Source organism: Ranitomeya imitator, chromosome 3, assembly GCF_032444005.1.
Source record: "Ranitomeya imitator isolate aRanImi1 chromosome 3, aRanImi1.pri, whole genome shotgun sequence".
In the NCBI taxonomy this organism is placed as follows: Eukaryota; Metazoa; Chordata; class Amphibia; order Anura; family Dendrobatidae; genus Ranitomeya; species Ranitomeya imitator.
In genome coordinates, this window is record NC_091284.1 from 39,654,571 (window position 1) to 39,673,511 (window position 18,941).

Sequence of the window (18,941 nt, forward strand, 5' to 3'; positions counted from 1 at the left end):
CAAAAAACGCACAAAATACGCTGTGGAACCGCACAAAAAACGGGACAAATCCGCAGGTGCGTTTTCTGCCAGGAGAGGCAGAATCCGCACCAGAAATTCCCAAGCCTAATCCGCAACGTGTGCACATAGCCTTAGTGATGTAGCACTGGAATTCGGGTCTCTGCCTATGAATAAAATCAGTTAAAAAAAAACAAAAAAAAAAAAGCAGTCAGTTTAAATTGTTGTGACTAGCCCTGCCCCATCTGGAAGAAAAACATGTTGTATTGTATATATAAAAATATTTCAGATTATAAAATTCCGAAATCTTAAAGCATGTATGAATACAAAAAAAACAAAAAAACAGACAAAAAAAAAAAACTTTCCAATAAAGTGTTTCTGATCAGAAAACTGTTAAACATTTGTTTGCTGAAGTTGGAATTTTTTTTTCTTTTTAATCTCTTTTAGGCCATGTTCACAGGTTGCGTTTTTGAGACTTTTGATGCTTTTTTTAAATGCATATTTTAGCTGCGTTTTACGGTACCAGCCTCGTGTCCTCAGTATTTTGTGCACAACGTTGGGTTTTGCAGAATGCAGCATGTCACTTTCAGCATTTTGTTCAGCGTTTTTCACCCATTGAAAGTAATGGGTGGAGCAAAAAATGATGCAAAAACGCTGTGTTTTCTTTGTGCAAAACCTGCTGAAATATAAATCTGATTTTTTTTGCAATAAAATGTATCAGCATGCACCAGAGACAAAAGTACCATGGAAAAAATGCAACAAAAACTAAGCAAAACTTTTTTTTTTACATGTGCACTTTGTTGCTGATTTTTCTCCACTCATTAGTATGTGTGAACTCTGGAGCAAAAACGGATTGAGATGCTGAAGATATAAGTCTCCAAGGAAAAAAATAAGCATCTTCAGGAGACTCATTCACTTTGCTGGTAATGGGAAAACTTTATTTAAAAAAAAAAAAAAAAAAAAAATTGTGCTGAAAAAACGTGACTAAAACGCAATGTGTGCACATACCCAAAGGCAATATGGACATGGGACATCCGAGTGCACCAAAATGGGAACTTTATGCAATAGATCTTGTTGTGAAAATGATGCACCGAAAACAAGTACTTTGCACTAAAAATCATTTTTTAGTCCAAAATACATGCATTAATGTAAAAATTAAAAAAAAGCCCACGCAAAGTGTCAGCATCCTTTTATTCTATAAAAAAAAAGTAAAAAATTCAGCTTCAAAACACTGTATAGGTTAAGTACCTCAAAATCAGAACCATAAGATTTAAGACCCCCATTTTGTATCGGAGGGGCTTCACCCCAGCATGTATTACACTACAGATCGGAGGCGTTGTGTTCCCGCCCCCACAATCGAGTACAGTGGACTGGACACGACTCCAAGGTCAGACTACACAAAGGGCAATTTTGTAGTCTGTAACCATGGAGACACATTGGTCACAAAATACATTTTAAAATCAAGAGTATTCACAAAGTTACTTTTATTTTAGAAGCTTAGGGGTAATAAAAATGGTCGCAAAACTATACACATCCTATATATATATATATATATATATATATATATATATATATATATATATATATATATATATATATATATATATATATATATATATATATATACATATATATATACATACACACATATATATACATACACACATATATATACACATACATATACCCCCTATAGGTAGGCCCAACTATTTTTCTAACGAGGCAAGCATTCAGGGCAGACATATTGTTTTCCAGGTGTTTGGGGGGCTTTGATGATCATGATCTACGCTTTGAACTGGGGAAAGTGTATTAGCTGAAAGAGGGAGCCGTGGTGATTCGGTACGACCTGCGCCGTATAACCAGGCAGTGCTGCACTTTTTGTGTCTATAGTGCTTGGCATTTCAACCCAGCACGTACGGTCAGAACGGGCACCAGGAATTGGATTCCCACCGATCATGTGCCAAATCCTAAAGGACAGGCCATCAAATATTACCGTATAGGTCACGAAAAAACTACTAACACCAAATCTATACCTGGCAACAGGATCGCAGGAATGAGGGCTCACTGCAAAATTCACGAGACTCTTCCTAGTACACGTCAGCATTTCATTTTCAGTTTGGATTTTGCCTTTTTACTTCCTTAAGGGGGTTGTCCAGTCTTCTAAAGTCTGCAGACTTCTGAACCCTCACAGTGTGCATTCCGCTCGCTGTCAGGATTCTTTGGCATTGCTGGTGATTTAACTGCAAGTTTGCGACTTGTATACTTTTGGCCACATTCCGACTAGACATGCTTGACCTTGCTGTATTGAGTGAGGCAGAGCACGTCTAGTTGGCATGTGACCGAACGTATGCAATTTGCACATTTGCAGTCATGTGACCGCCAGGTCTCGCTGGCAATATTGAAGAATTCTGACAGCAAGCGGTGCGCACACTGTAAGGATTCAGAAGTCTGCACACTTAGCAGAAGACCGGACGACCCTTTTAATGAAAGCAACTATAATAAAAGTAGTGAAATGGGGGTGGAATGCAAATTTCCAACGTTGACATTGCCTAGAAGAGCTGTACCACATTTTCCTGTGATGTTCACATGATAAATCACAAAATTAGGATCCAATTAGTAGATTATGAATTAGGAATTGTAGATAACGTCCTTTTTTTTTTTTTCTTGCCGTAGTCCCAATTGCTAAAAGAACTACCACATGATGTAAGCTGGAAATCGGACAAGTGAATGCGGGGGAAGGGGTTGTGCCACGTTTATAAACTCTAGTAAAGATCTTCAGAGGTGGGTGTAAGGCAGCGGGGGGAAAGCCGCATGTCATTTACAAGGCCGGGTTCATGGTAGAGGCCCACCCCGTTCTCTTACTTACATTGTTGGCTGGGGTCCATGTCTGTGGTCAGTTTGACGTAGTTGGATGGGAAGAGACCCACTTGGCCGTTCAGTTCCCCTTTCCACCAGTCGGGATCCTCTTTGTTCAGCACATTGATGACTTGACCTTTGGCGAAAGCCAGCTCGTCGTCGTTCTGTGCGATGTAATCGTACATCCCGATGACCTGGCATGCTGCAGGGCAACAATGTGAAATCAGTCGCACCATCCTGTAGAAAATAACTAAAAGGGGTATTCCTACCTCCAAGATCGGATCCCCATTTGTAGTAGGTGTAATAATAATAATAGCAAATATCTCCAATTATAAATGTAGTATAGTTATGTTACCCATGTGCAGGGCATTGCAGCAGCCTAAGTATCCACGGTTACGACCATGAACTGCTAACTGTTACTATAGGAGTGGTCGTAACTGTGGATACCAAACCTACCGCAATGCCCTGCACATGAAGCAAGTGACAAAACCAAGCAGAAGAACTATACTACCTTTCTAACTGGAGGTACTGGCTAATATTATTATTACACCTACTACATATTGGGATAGGACCCAACCAAGGGTTTTCTCAAGATCCATCTATAAGAGGGCACAACACCCTTGCCTGCTGGGCTTCTTACTGGCCAGGGGGCAGTGCACTTCTGAAGATTGACAGTTCAGGCCGGCAGCACTGTTGAATCGCTAGTCCGAATCGCGTGCTTTTAGATGATGCTTGCAAGCACTGTGCTCCAGGCCGAGGAGCCCGACCAACACGAACGCAGTAAATTATAGTATTAAAGTTTCCTCTGATCTTAAGAAATGAGAGGATTTAAAATAAGAGGTATATTGTACAGCTGCTTGTTTTTTGCAAGCACTTTGCAATTTTAACAATTTGTCTTTAATAAATTTATTTTAAAAAAAAATAAAAAAATCACTGCCCTGATTGAATGCACCAGCTTGTGATGCTAGTAAGAGGAAGGGTTTTCTGGACTGTGCAGCGCAGACTATGGTAACAATATTGGACTCAATAATGCAGCATAAAAACATTTTTAAAGGGGTGGTGGGAGAGAGAAAGACATTGAATGTGTCAAATTGGGGACTGACTACTAAAAGCCTTTTTATTTCCTTGGAGGACCCATCATTTCTCAATTTCAATGGGTGCGGTGTAATACTTCACTCATTCCTGCGGCGGCACTGCAGGGGAACAGCACACTTGCTGCCAAGTTTCTTCACAGATTACAGATGGTTGATGGGATCCCACCAACAGGACAACCTGCTTTTCAAAGTGGAGAACCCTTTTAAAAATAGGTATTAAGCTTACCGTTAATGATGTTTCCAGGAGTCCATCCTGACAGCACCCTGGAGGACGTCCTCCTCACCTTGCTGGGACAGGAAACACACGAGTTTAAAAGGTCAAGTCCCACCCACAGTCCTCAGTGTTGTAACAAGAACCGCCTCAAGGAAATGCAGAAAAAATTTTGTTTAATGGTAAACATATTACATTATAACCAGGAACATATTACATCATATGCTAGGAATAGGTTACAAACATGCTAGAATACTATGCATAATATAATAATACAGGGAGGGAACTACCCGTGCTGTCAGGATGGACTCCTGGAAACATCATTAATGGTAAGCTTAATACCTATTTTCCAGGACGTCCTCCTGACAGCACCCTGGAGAGTACCAAAGCACCTCCTCAGGGTGGGATTATCGCTTGGAGAACCTTTCTCCCAAATGCAGTATGCTGACCAGACAAAACATCAAGTTTATAGTGTTTGCAGAAGGTATTGGCACTAGCCCATGTTGCGGCCTTACAAATCTGTTCTAGAGAGGCGCCTGCCCTCTCTGCCCAAGAAGTAGCTATCCCTCTAGTCGAATGTACATGGAGACCCTCTGGAGGAGAGAGCCCTTCAGATTGGTAGGCCTCAGAGATTACCGACGTGATCCACCGTGGAATAGAGGCCTTAGAGGCCTTTTTACCCCTATTCTTGCCCCCATACAAAATGAATAGGTTTGGGTCAATGCGCCAAGCGTTGGTGGCTGCCAGGTAGTCTAGAACTGCCTGCCTGACATCCAGCGAATGAAGGGCCTTTTCTTTAGCATTAGCAGGGTTATTGCAGAAAGATGGTAACACGATCTCTTGATTTCTATTTTTAGTTGTTCCTACTTTTGGAATAAAAGAGGGGTCGAGTTTAAGAATTATACAATCCTCTCTAATTTGGAGGTATGGGTCCCTAGTACACAGGGCCTGAATTTCCCCCACCCTTTTAGCCGTAGTCACTGCCACAAGAAATGCCGTTTTACGTGTAAGAATGGAAATGGGCATATTATCCACTGATGCATAGAGGTCTTTGCAGAGAAATCTGAGGACCAGGTTAAGGTCCCAAGAAGGTGACATATGTCTGATAGTGGGGCGCAACCTCTGGGTGGCTCTGATAAATCTAACTATCCACGGGTGAAATGCTAGGGGATAGTCAAGGAAAGAACTAAGTGCCGAGATCTGCACCTTCAATGTGCTTGGTTTAAGACCTTTGTCAAACCCAGCCTGCAAGAAATCTAAAATTCTGGGTAAGTCGGGAGTGCCTGCCGTAACCTCAGACCTGCCACCCTCCAGACAGAACCGTCTCCAGATCTTCAAGTAAATTGCTGACGTAACAGGCTTCCTACTAGACTTCATAGTAGATATTACTTGGCTCGATAGACCCTTTGCCTTCAAGATGGACCCTTCAGGATCCATGCCGAGAGATGGAGCTTCTCTGGGTTTGGGTGGAATACCGGACCCTGGTGGATTACATCCGCTCTGAGAGGGAGCTCTACTGGATTCTCGATTGCTAGTTCTAGTAGAAGGGAAAACCAACTCCTTCTTGGCCAGTATGGAACGATCAATATGACGAGAGCTCGATCCTCCTTGATCTTTCTGAGAACAGCCGGAACTAACGCCAGAGGGGGAAACGCATACGAGAGAGGTTCCGTCCAGTCCTGGCTCAGAGCGTCTATCCCTTCCGGAAGATCCCGCGGGTTCAGAGAGAAGAATTTTGAGACCTTTGAATTTCTCCTGCTTGCGAATAGGTCTATACAGGGGGTTCCCCAGCGAAGACATAAGTCCTGGAAGACGTCCTGGTTGAGTTCCCACTCTGTTGCAGACACCTTTCTTCTGCTGAGATAGTCCGCTATAACATTCTGGGAGCCCTCCAGGTGGACTGCTGAGATAGAAAGGACCGATCTTTCTGCCCAACGAAATATCTTCTCTGTCAGTTCCTGAAGCGCATGGTGTTTCGCACCTCCTTGATGTTTCAGGAAAGAGACTTGTCACATTGTCGGACATTATCCTGACATGACGATTCTCCAGGATGTGTCGGTTCCTTCTCAAGGCTTCCCAGACTGCGTATAGTTCCTTGAAGTTGGAGGAGCTGTGGATGACGTCTTCCGGCCATCTCCCCTGAAGGATCCTGTCTTCTAGGTGAGCTCCCCAGCCCCAAGCGCTGGCGTCTGTAGTAACTACTAGGTAGGGATCTGCGGACCATAACACTCCTTTTCTTAACTTCTCTGGCTCTGTCCACCAGAGGAGAGACCTTCTTACACGATGTGATAGTTCTAAAGTACTGTCCAGAGAAGACAGACTCCTGTCCCATCTGGAAAGAATCAATTTCTGCAGTGGTCTTGAATGGAACTGAGCCCATCTTACACACGGAATACAGGCCGTCATTAGGCCGAGGACTCGCATGGCCGTCCTTGTTGTCACCCTGTGCTCCAGCAGGAGCCAAATCTGAGACTGTATTGCAATCAGCTTGGACTCGGGTAAGAGGGATATTCTGTTCACTGAATCCAGACATACTCCCAGAAAAGTCTTCCTGCACTCTGGAGTTAAATTGGATTTCCGCCAATTTATGACCCAACCAAGTTCTTCCATCACCGAAATAGTTCGGTTCCTGTGGTCTGATAGAATTTCTGGCGTTCTTGCCACCAGGAGAAAGTCGTCGAGATAAGGGATTATTCTGATCCCCTGATTTCTTAGGAAAGCGACAATCTCCGACACCAGCTTTGTGAAGATACGAGGTGCTGAGGCAAGACCAAATGGAAGGCACTGAAACTGGAAGTGACAGGTCCCGGACGGCAGAACTACCGCAAACCTCAGAAGCTTCTGAGAAGAAGGGTGGACGGGAACCTGATAATAGGCACTCTTTAGATCTAGAGTGCACATCACAGCATTCTGATCTATTAGGAGTATTGCCGAACGGATGGATTCCATACGAAACCTCTTGTACCTGACCCAGGCATTCAGAGGTTTCAGATTTATTATAGTGTGAGATTCGCCGGACGGTTTCATTATGGAAAAAAGGGAGGAGTAATGCCCCAGGCCTATTTCCGGAGATGGTACCGGAATTATGACCTCTGAGGAGAGCATCTCCATTAGGTCTAACAACATGGGAGAGCCTTGCGATACTACCGTAGGACTGATGAATCTGTCTGGTGGGGGGGAGTAGAGCTCGATATTGTAGCCTTCTGAGATGGTTCGAAGGACCCACTGATTTTGGGTGATCCGGGCCCAATTGTGCGAAAATTGGCGGATCCGACCCCCTATAAGACTGGCGTCATTGTAATTTAGATTTTGAGGAAGGGCTGAAGAAGAAACCTCTGTTTCTATTGCCCTGGCTACGGGAACCCCTATAAGATCCTCTATTGGATCTGCCTCCTCTAAACTCAGACTGCCTTCTGAAGAGGAATCCTCTCAGAGAGGACTGGGGCTTCTTAGATTTCTCCTCTGGAAACCCCTTCTTTTTGTCGGAGGCTGACTCCAGAATAGTATCCAAGGAGGGTCCAAAAACCCTTTCACCTGAGAAGGGAATTGAACATAGTTTAGATTTAGAAGCATTATCCCCTGACCAGGACCTTAGCCAGACCGCCCTCCTAGCCGCGTTAGATAAGGAACTGCATCTGGCCGAAAATCTGACTGACTCAGCAGTCCTAACGGACAGATAAGCCGTGGCAGATTTCATTATAGGAAGAGAATTTATGATTTCGGATCTCGGGGTCTTGTTGGATAGGTGCTCCTCCAATTGACCCATCCATAGGTACATAGACCGAGCCACCGAAGTAGCCGCTATATTTGTTTTTATTAGAGCCGCAGAAGATTCCCAGGCTCTTTTTAACAATATGTCAGCCTTCCTATCCATAGGATCGCGCAGGTTTGATGAGTCCTCAAAAGGTATGGCCGTTTTCTTAGCCACCTTTGCCACAGGAACGTCTATCTTGGGAACTTCGTCCCATAATTTTATGTCTTCAGGCTCATAAGGTAGACGAGCTTTAAAGTCCTTGGATAACACCAGCCGGCGTTCTGCCTCTTTCCACTCTTCCAGAATCATGGCCTTAATGTGCTCGCTGACCGGAAATACTGTCTGCTGACGTGACATAAGTCCCCCAAACATCAAGTCCTGCCTAGTTTGTGGTTTAGATGTCTCCTCTATTTGCATAGTGCATCGCACCGCCTGCACCAGATCATTTGTGTCTTCTGCCTGGAAGAGGTATTTTCTTTGATAATCCTGGCTTCCTGACGGAAGCTCTCCCTCTTCCTCTGAGACAAAGTCCTCTGAGTTAGACTTGTCCTCAGAAGTAACCTCCTGTTCTCTTAAATCCTGCTCCCGTCTGGCCCGCTTACGGCTGGGGATAGGACTGGATTTCTGCACCATGGTAGACAAAGAAGCTTGTACTTCTTCGCGTATAAGGGATCTCATTTCAGCCAGCAGTGTGGGTTGCTCGTCCCTTACGACCTTAGCTGTGCAGTCCCCGCATAAGGATTTCCCATGGGAGTCCGGAAGCTTCATATTACAAAGGGGACATCTATAGGATTTCCCAGATGCCTTGCCGGATTTCTTAATCTGAACAGGAGGACCCGCGGGGTTTCCCTTATCCTTAAATAATAATAATAATAAGAAGGGATAAGCACTGGGGTGAGCCTGCTTCTGCATATAGATAGGGGAACTTGCGCCATGCGCACTTACCCCCTCCTCGGTTGGAGTGCTTGCTTCCATGATGAGGGTAGCAGGTCCCCGCAGCTCTCAGCGCCAGATCAGGAGCGCTTCTGCCGCTGTGTGATTGACTGCACGCTTTCCCCCGCACATACAGCGTTACCGGAAGTAGCGGTAACGAAATGCCGACGGACCGGAAGTGACGCGTTCTGACGACTTCCTGCCTGGAGACGCCGTTCTGGATACCACGCTGCCTCAGGATGGCCGCACACCGTGTGGATAGCGTCCGCAGCCGAGAGCCTCCCACCGGGAGGAGCGGCTGCCACCAGGAGCCTTGTCCCACTCCTGGTCTTTGGAGCAGAGGGACCCCCCACCGGAGGGTTTCTGCCCTGAGCCTCTTGACAGGGGGAAGGGTATTGGCAAGCCGCACGATCCCCCTGAGCTCTGGTAAGTCCTGCGCAGCTTCTCACTCGTGCGTCCCTTCCTTGCAGGGACAGGAAAAACACTGAGGACTGTGGGTCGGACTTGACCTTTTAAACTCGTGTGTTTCCTGTCCCAGCAAGGGGAGGAGGACGTCCTCCAGGGTGCTGTCAGGAGGACGTCCTGGAAACGATAGATTAACCTCTAATATTTTGGTATTTTGGGAGGGAAAAAGCTTGCAACGGTCTAAAAAAGGAACTAACTCTCATATTACCATATGCCCTGCCGCCACTCCTGTGCTGACGCTTTCCTCGGCCTCCACCATCTATTAGACTCCAACAATAGCGTGATATTTCAACTCAACTGGGGTCTCTCGCTGCTACCCATAAAAGCAGGCAGGGGATTGGCAAGGTGGGCATTACTCGTTGGGTTATTTTAAATGAATGTCCAGAGGTTGGCTATCCAGTTTAATTGAGACAACTTTATTATCGAGGGGGAAAAAAAAAAAAGGGCAAAACACTGAAGTATTATACTTACTAGGGGGTAACACTGCTGGTTTAGGCGGCTCGGTGGGTGTACTTTTATTTGTACCAGGGCTCAGGAGTTTGACGTAGTTAGCAGGGAACCATCCGATCTGCCTCTTCTTCCCGCGGGCCTGTGGAGAGACAACATGGGTCACCAAGAGTACACTACATGTAACTGTTTCCAACACCAGTCAACCAAAAGTTGCAATAATTGGTACAAATGGCCACTTGTCAGTCTCCTTATATAAAATATTCTACAATTTGACAAGGAAAATAAATTCACAAGAAAAATTTAACTAATCCATCAGATATTTAGAGTCCTATATGGCCCTCGTGGACTTGGATAAGCGAGTCCTATATGGCCCTCATGGACTTGGGTAAGTGAGTCCTATATGGCCCTCATGGACTTGGGTAAGTGAGTCCTATATGGCCCTCATGGACTTGGGTAAGTGAGTCCTATATGGCCCTCATGGACTTGGGTAAGTGAGTCCTATATGGCCCTCATGGACTTGGGTAAGTGAGTCCTATATGGCCCTCATGGACTTGGGTAAGTGAGTCCTATATGGCCCTCATGGACTTGGGTAAGTGAGTCCTATATGGCCCTCATGGACTTGGGCGAGTCCTATATGGCCCTCATGGACTTGGGTAAGTGAGTCCTATATGGCCCTCATGGACTTGGGTGAGTCCTATATGGCCCTCATGGACTTGGATAGGCGAGTCCTATATGGCCCTCATGGACTTGGGTAAGCGAGTCCTATATGGCCCTCATGGACTTGGATAAGCGAGTCCTATATGGCCCTCATGGACTTGGATAAGCGAGTCCTATATGGCCCTCATGGACTTGGATAAGCGAGTCCTATATGGCCCTCATGGACTTGGATAAGCGAGTCCTATATGGCCCTCATGGGTTTGGGTAAGTGAGTCCTATATGGCCCTCATGGACTTGGGTAAGTGAGTCCTATATGGCCCTCATGGACTTGGGTGAGTCCTATATGGCCCTCATGGACTTGGGTAAGTGAGTCCTACATGGCCCTCATGGACTTGGATAAGTGAGTCCTACATGGCCCTCATGGACTTGGGTAAGTGAGTCTTATATGGCCCTCATGGACTTGGGTAAGTCCTTCCCTCAGGACGTTTGTTCATCTGGGATACCCACCTGCAGTTCTCCTTCCCACCAGCCTCCGGGGTTCTTCTTCCTGATGAGAATCAGCTGACCGGGTGCCAACGTCAGCTGCTCTGGGCCAGTAGCCATATACGGGGCAATGACCTGGGCAATTTCTAAACAAGAAACACGTATATAATATAGTACTGACTTTAGCCTGGGCCATTATGTTCTCTAGATAAAAAACTAGATACGCACCTGGTTTCTTCCCGAGGCTTCCTGTTTTTCCTGCAGTCACCATACCCTTCAAATAAAAGCAAATGTAGATTAAGATGAAAGCTGAGGAGAATCTATAGGATCCCAAATATAAGCGTTGCAGACTGGGAACAATTAGGAAGAGACCAGGCGGTGCGGCCATTCACTGACACGAGGCCAGTGCTTCAGCTAATACTCCTGGTCTCCACTTTATATAGAAGTCCATCATTTCCAGCACCAACTTATTTTTTTTCTTAAGCACTGGGTTAAGATGACCATGTACAGATTTATATTTGTTTAACCCTTTGAGGATTTTGATGTGTACGATGTTGGCAGATGTCAGGGTAAAGGAAGACTGAGCAGCTGGATTTCAACATGGGAGATACGTTGCCATCAGAGGAGTCTAGCAGCGCTTAATCAACTCTTCTCCTTCCATACATATGTATGCCAAGCAAAGTGTGTATGTGTACGATGGTAGAGGATGGGGATGGCTAGCATTTTCCCAAACAAATGTAGAGATGGCAGCTTAACTTCACGGTACCTTTAAGAAGATGTCTGGGACTTTTAATTGAAAGTAAAGATCACTATGGGCATTGACCCCAGAAATCATCACTGGACATCCAAAAACATGCTTTATCCAGGTACAAGGCCATAAAAATGAATGCGGGTGTGTCTAGGTAAAGAATACCCACATTGCCTCTTCAGAGAAGAATAGGCCTAGAACTCTAGCGCCACCTGTTGGAAGTGGCAATCCTAAAAGTCAATACTGGCCCTTTAACAATGGCGCTCATTGGAGGATTCCGCTCATCAGTGATGATTGGATCTAAGGAGACAACCCCATGTCATCTACATTTCCTGAGTGGAGTACACCGGGTGTCATGCAGTGCAGGCTTCACAGAGCGGTAAAAAGCATGTCTACCTCTGAATCTTTAAGTCTGACGTAGTTGGAAGGAAAGACTCCGGTTTTGTCCCCTACGGTCCCCGTCCACCAGTCGCCATCTTTCTTTATGACTACAATCATATCGCCTTGCTGGAAGGTCAGGTCTCCTTGTTCATTGCTCTCATACGTGTACATTGCTACGTATTCTGGAACAAAAAAGGGGACGCGACATTACATGTGAATGCTGACCGATGCTTCCGATACTACGGGCTGGATTAGGACCAGCGTGCACTTATTGGGCTCTTACCGTAAAACTCTGACATTTACAGTCAGGTGGCAACAATAAATACTAAGGGGTCATAAGGCTGAATTTTATAACATGCCCAATCAATTTCCAACCATAAGACTCATCAGCAAGTGAAATATTCCTCTCTACAAGGCAGTTACTTTTTCTCGTTAGCTTACATCTATGGCGCAACATGTCCATGACGTGAATAATTAAAAAAAGCCACAGAATGTAAGAGGAGGATGCGGCCGGCCTCACCTTCTCCTTGGACGGCAGGCTTGAATGCTGGTGACGAGACTCTCTTTAGACTGGCAGGACTTTCTGAAGACGTTGAATCAATGCTGTGGTGCAAAAAAAAACAAAACACCAAGTTACAGGGGATAAAATAAAAAGGCAAAAAAAAAACCCAAGAAAATAGCTGGGCTTTGAAAAAAGAAACCTTACGGCGGACACATGCTGCCCGACCCACGGACACTGGCTGCAGGATTTCGGCCATGTTTGACTCCAACACTGACGGAGCCGTTCAGGAGTGTGTCCTTCTCTGAAATATCGCAGCGTTTCAGGGTCAAACGATCAGGCAGCATGTATCATCCATTAGGTTCGCTTTATATGAACTTTCTCACCAATATTTGTGATACCAAGAGGACAAAGCTATCACTACCAGATCTGTGGGCATCTGGCTGTCACCCTTACAAAACATTGGAATAAATGAATTAAAAGGTGCCAAATAAATGTCTATGTCACAGCTTCTTCATTGTTGATTTGACCAGACTATGGCCCCAAAGGAGGCAAACACCCACAGAGAATAACACTATATGACAGTGTAGCGTAGCTAGGAAGGACGGAGTTAAATTCCAGCTCTACACGACTTTATTAGATGCACCTGTAGGGTTTTGCCAAGAACCAGATTTATAGAGTGTCAGTCTGCTGGATGATGAGCAGAGCGGAGTGTGCTACTGGCGAGTGACCAGCCAAAACGTGAGCTGTAGCTGAGACATATGCCGGGGTCTCTCTCTGAATGGAGACTGAGCTGAGCAGTCTGTTTGTGAGACCTGCAGAGAACTGTGTAGAAGCTGCAGCCTGTTCAGTGTGAACTGTGCCCGAAGTTAAATATTTCTGTTTGGCGCTGGAGTTCGGGCTGAAGGGAATACCGAGACTGGTGGAATCATGCCTCTTCTGTGTAGGAAGTCTGCTCCGGGATAAAGGACTGTAATCTGTTCGGGTGAGCCCGCACTGACATCTGTGTTCATGATGAAATGCACAGGCTGTGTGCAGAGAACCGCAAGTATCGCTGGTTTGCTGTGGACAATAGTTTTGTTTGCCCGAGCTGGGGCTAGAGCAACTCTGAGTAGCCAAGGTCTGTTCGGTGTAGGTAGCGTCTGGATTAGGCTAGTCATTTAGGAGTTTGTTTTGGTGCTGTGGAAAGCAGTAAAAACTGCACGTTTTTGGACCAAAACTGCATTGCCTGTGTGAACGCTACCTAAGGCTTAGACTATGTACACGTAGGAAATGTGGTGCAGAATTTTCTGCACAAATTCCGCATCTCCTGGCAGAATCCGCAGCTGCGGATTTGCCGCGCTTTTTATGCGGATTTGCTGCGGAATTGATGCGGATTTTCTGCAGTTTTTGCCACTGCAGATTTCTATCATGGAGGGGTGCAGAAACGCTGCAGATCCGCACAAAAGTAGTAACATGCACTTCTTTTAAATCCGCAGCAATTTCGCACTGATTTTTCCGCACCATCTGCACAGCTTTTTTTTTCCCATTGAACAATATCGTACTGTACATCACAGTGTGGATCTGCAGTGTTTCTGCGCGGAAAAATCCGCTGCGGATCCGCAGCAAATCCGCATCGTGTGCACACAGCCTTAAAGGGAACCTGTCACCCCGAAAATCGCGGGTGAGGTAAGCCCACCGGCATCAGGAGCTTATCTACAGCATTCTGTAATGCTGTAGAAAAGCCCCCGATATTACCTGAAAAAGGAGAAAAAGACGTTATATTATACTCACCCAGGGGCGGTCCCGCTGCTGGTCAGGTCAAACGGGCGTCTCCGGTCCGCTGCCGCGCCTCCCATCTTCATTACAAGACGTCCTCTTCTGATCTTCAGCCACGGCTCCGGCGCAGGCGTACTTTCTCTGCCCTGTTGAGGGCAGACAAAGTACTGCAGTGCGCAGGCGCCGGGCCTCTGACCCGGAGCCGTGGCTGAAGATCAGAAGAGGACGTCTTGTAATGAAGATGGGAGGCGCCGCAGCGGACCGGAGACGCCCATCCGACCTGACCAGCAGCGGGACCGCCCCTGGGTGAGTATAATCTAACGTCTTTTTCTCCTTTTTCAGGTAATATCGGGGGCTTATCTACAGCATTACAGAATGCTGCAGATAAGCCCCTGATGCCGGTGGGCTTACCTCACCCGCGATTTTCGGGGTGACAGGTTCCCTTTAATAGCTAATACCAACACGTGAATCCCTACAATGGGAATACAGCAGTTAGATGGAGGTTTCCTTCTCATTTATTTCACATTCATTGAAAGTGCAAGCTTTTTCCCATTTTACCCCCATGTCATGCTCATTGTAGATACTGACACTTTGCTCTACATGGTTTGAACGTTATGAAGTAAAAATAAAAAATCCTAGGTACAAACCTTGTAGACTTCCTGAGGGGCCCGGAGATGAGCTTCACATATGATTTGGGGAACCAGCCCTTATGTCCTTGAACTTCACCGAACCACCACATGTCCTGCTGCTCCAGAACAGTGATGGTGTCGTTCTTGTTGAAGTTTAGGTGGTTGTCCTTCTTGGCCCTCCAGGGATATAAAGCCTGTGCTTGAAGTCCTTCTACTTTTTCACCCTTTAAGAAAAATATAGCACAAAAAAAAAAAATGCCGGCATAAAAGGAATGGACAAATGGGAAGGTAGCATCATGAGAGTCATATTATAGGCAGAAGTAATCCAACATCTGCTGGAAATCCTACAAGAGCCATAATCGGGCTGGTTGTCCTAGATTGTTTTTTTTTTTTTTGCACTATTGTAAAGTTCAAATACAAGGACATTATGTGGATGGGGGGGCAGTTCTACTCAGAAAAGGTTAATAAGTACTTACATGTATTACATAGCAGTATATAAGGCTCAATTACCCCTGCAATGGCTGCTGCAGGAGAAAACACCATCATGGGAAGATCAGATATTAGCTATGTGCTCTTTGCTATTCTGTTCTGTACAGTGATATCTGGAGCCAACATGTGACCGGTGGAGGTTCCGGTGTGTTACCCAATTTACAATCAGGATACCATACCTATGGCCTCTAAGTATGGGTCACCAGTATAGAAGTCCTGGACAACTACTTTCCAGACAAAAGAGATTTAAAGGATGTTTAAATATGAGCTCCAACCTACCTGGCCTAGAACCGGGGACGGAGAAGAACCTGTGACTGTAGCGGGGGTAAAAGCTGAGCGCTGTCGGATCTGGCCAGCACTCGGTACTGTTAGCGAGGGTTGAGTTGCCCATGTGTCCCAGTTATCGGTCTCTGCTTTCTCATTATTATTAGTTGGCCACCTGATGAACACATGAAAAAGATAATTACAGCAATCAGAGATCTGCATTTTTATAAATGCGATGACAGCACAATGAGAGGGTTGGAAACAATCGGCAGAATGGGGCCCTTCAGTCCCGCTGCTCCAGTGAGTCACTATGGGGCTGTGAACGCTCTGCTCGTTCCCGACAGTACTCAGCAGCGGCCACTACACAGCTGAAGGAGCTGTGCTGTTCAGGTCCCCAACTGTTACTATCCATCCTCTGCCGGCACGGAGAACAGCTGATCTGTAGCTGCCAACTTCGAGATCATGCTACTGGAACCATGGCCCCACTTTCGGCCGCATCCCCGAGCGATTTTCAGCCCGTGTATCTCATGTGCCGGCTCTCAGATCCCAGCAACAGACTATTAAGCACATCAGACTATGTATTTGATTGGAGCCTATCCCTAGAGTTGTACAGCATCATAATCCGAGAGGCACCGCAGGGAGCTCAGACGGAGAGCTTAGGAGAGTGGGCTGAGACCAAAGGAGCCCGGCATGGTAAGATCGGTGAAGGCCGAATGATGGTGGGCATCTGGAAACCCCAGATTGGGGGGAGGGGACAAATAAAAAGGAGGTTCCTGTCACTCACCCCAGTGAATCCACAAGTTTGTGTCCCAGGACACGAAACCATTGAGGACTGGTGAGAAGTCCCACCTTTTTGTATCTGCAAGCTTCCTGTCCTGGGAGTTGGACCTTCTCTCATGCTACTGTCATGTTTGATGGGAAAGGCAGTTGGACACAATCTACACTCACATGATGCAACACAACAAATCTCATATCATATGCTTAAAAAAAAAAAAAAAAAATTATAATATTATATATATACACACACATATACACACACACACACTCTGAGGCATGAAATAAAGTGATCCGCCATTGGCACTCTTACGTGGAGCTGAAGTCTGCCCAGTTGTTGGCATTTGTAGACGAATCGGTGAAAGCTACTGACGTGACAGTGGACGCTGTCAGGTGGACAGTGGTTTTGGCTGTAGTGTCTGTGACTTGTTTTGCTGTACTTGGGAACTCGCTTTCAGGAAGTCTTTCAGCGTAGTTGGCAGGAAACCAGCCCGTTTTCCCTTTCAGCTCTCCACCAAGCCATCCTGGTTCCCCAGTCTGGCTCTCATCAACCTGGAGGAACAGAAATGGACATTCACCTGGTGTGCAAACACTAAACAGTCCTCATGGAACAAGCTCACAGTCCTGTCCCCCCAAACTGGTTTTATTGCTCACACCACTGAAGGGGGTATAGCCACGGAATGGACTAAATTACTAATATTTAGGTGATATTTCATAGAGGTGAAAAGAACAGTGGAAACAACACTAGTGACTTTATCAGTTATGCAGCGCAAGTCACTAGAGCCGGTGTGAAACGATTCGGAGGACTCCGTCCATCAGCCAGTGATCTGAGGATCTGAAAATCGTCCTGACGGCATCTGTTTATCTTCTTTTGATTAGGTGAACCTGATGCAACATCACATACTATACGCTGCGATGGCGTTGTCATGCCAGGATGACTAATCGAAAAAAGGAGCAGGGGTTGATGTCAGGTAAGAGGCGTACTCAGGGCCACTGATTACTGACGTTACCAAATGACAGGTGTCCTGAGAATAGTTAAGTCCCTCAACTACTTACCATGATAATATCCCCGGGATGGATGGCGATTTCATCATGACTTCTTGCATCAAAAGGATACAATGCTCGGTAATACACGACCTTCACATCCCCTTGGGAGATAGTTAGTGGCGCTTTCTCTAAAGAAAAAGATGGGTGGAAACAAAAAAAAAAAATACCATGAATGCCCCTTTTCCCGTTTTATGTAGATCGAGCGCAGGATCAAAATACACAAATGGCTAGGCTGTAACCATGAAGACGCATATTTCTATAAGATGATGACACTGTAAATACCGTTATTAAATAACTTTGCAGATTCGCACATAGAGAATGTGATTGGATAGTTATTGTAATGTCACCATTTCCCCTATCTTCTTCCCTTCCCTAATCCCCATAACATTGTGTTAATTATTAAGAATTTAATGTCAATAAGACGTAATGGTCGACACAATTTGTAAAAAAATAAAATTTATGTTTCAAAAAAAGATGATGACACTGACCTTTCACACAGAGCAAGCAGCAAAGCAGCTACACACACGTCAAGCCAACCGCACGTACAGTCCACAAAGCCCACCGCACGCACACCAAGCCCACCGCACACACCTGTACCTGTCCAGGGGACTTGTCCTCCAGGCTTCATTGGTTCGGGCGGCTGCTGGAAAAGTTTGCTGGATTTTTCCTGAATTTCCAACCTTCTCGCCTCCTCCATCCTCTTTAAAGATTCCTCTCTCTTCAGCTTCTCCTCGTCTTGCAGGGCTTTGTGTCGCGGGGGCTCCTCTTCTTGCTTCACACGGTCCTGCCATTGTTGCTCATGCTCTTGGGCCTTCCTAAAGAACGGAGAAAGAGCAGAAGCAATGGATAAGCCAGTAAAAGTTAACAGTCACTCATCTAACCCATTAATTGCTAATAAGATTCCCATTTTTACACCCAATAGAAAAGAGGAAGATAAGTAGCTGCTAGACACCCCTCCCCCCCTTGGATTGCTTATAGAGACCCAACATGATAAAGGGAAGGTACACCTTTTTAGCCCTTTAAGAAAGGGGCAGAAGTGTCCAACATGTGTGTGTATAACCAATAGTGACCAACTTGGAAGAATCCTTTACAAGCAGCCATGTCCTCCTCTTACAGATTAACCCTTTAGAAACAGCAGTGTCCTCTTTGAGATGGGCTACCTAAAGCTCAGTCATCCTATTAAAAAGCAGATATATAATAGTCTGCATTTGCATTTCACCATTTAACTGTCTGTTGGAATTAGTTAATGAATCAATTTTGTCATGTTCACGATTCTCTTACAAAATTGGAGAAAAATTGGGTGACTCACTACTCCCATTGCATTCTATGGACCACATCTGAGTACAGAGCTTTATTAACCAATCGGATGCTGTGTAGAATTTCACCGCATTCCTATCTTGTAGGATACACATTTTTACTATGATAAAGCAAGCAGGGGTCCAAGCTTTGGGA

At 45.6% G+C, this 18,941-nt stretch overlaps 1 protein-coding gene across 3 annotated transcripts in view; it reads right to left on the bottom strand.

Moving 5' to 3' along the window:
- The window catches only part of ITSN1 (intersectin 1), a 150,760-nt gene that overhangs the window by 36,470 nt on the left and 95,349 nt on the right, over positions 1 to 18,941 (bottom strand). For 2 of the 3 annotated variants that reach the window (XM_069760789.1, XM_069760791.1), the window contains exons 18-28: positions 18,081 to 18,304; positions 17,499 to 17,617; positions 16,756 to 16,994; positions 15,684 to 15,843; positions 14,934 to 15,139; positions 12,550 to 12,632; positions 12,045 to 12,211; positions 11,129 to 11,174; positions 10,925 to 11,046; positions 9,782 to 9,899; positions 2,864 to 3,055 (exon numbers count right to left, since the gene is read on the bottom strand). In XM_069760789.1, coding sequence (XP_069616890.1) covers positions 2,864 to 3,055; positions 9,782 to 9,899; positions 10,925 to 11,046; positions 11,129 to 11,174; positions 12,045 to 12,211; positions 12,550 to 12,632; positions 14,934 to 15,139; positions 15,684 to 15,843; positions 16,756 to 16,994; positions 17,499 to 17,617; positions 18,081 to 18,304 — 1,676 coding nt within the window. The remainder of the gene's footprint in view (positions 1 to 2,863; positions 3,056 to 9,781; positions 9,900 to 10,924; positions 11,047 to 11,128; positions 11,175 to 12,044; positions 12,212 to 12,549; positions 12,633 to 14,933; positions 15,140 to 15,683; positions 15,844 to 16,755; positions 16,995 to 17,498; positions 17,618 to 18,080; positions 18,305 to 18,941) is intronic. The other variant, XM_069760790.1, reaches the window with a different exon arrangement.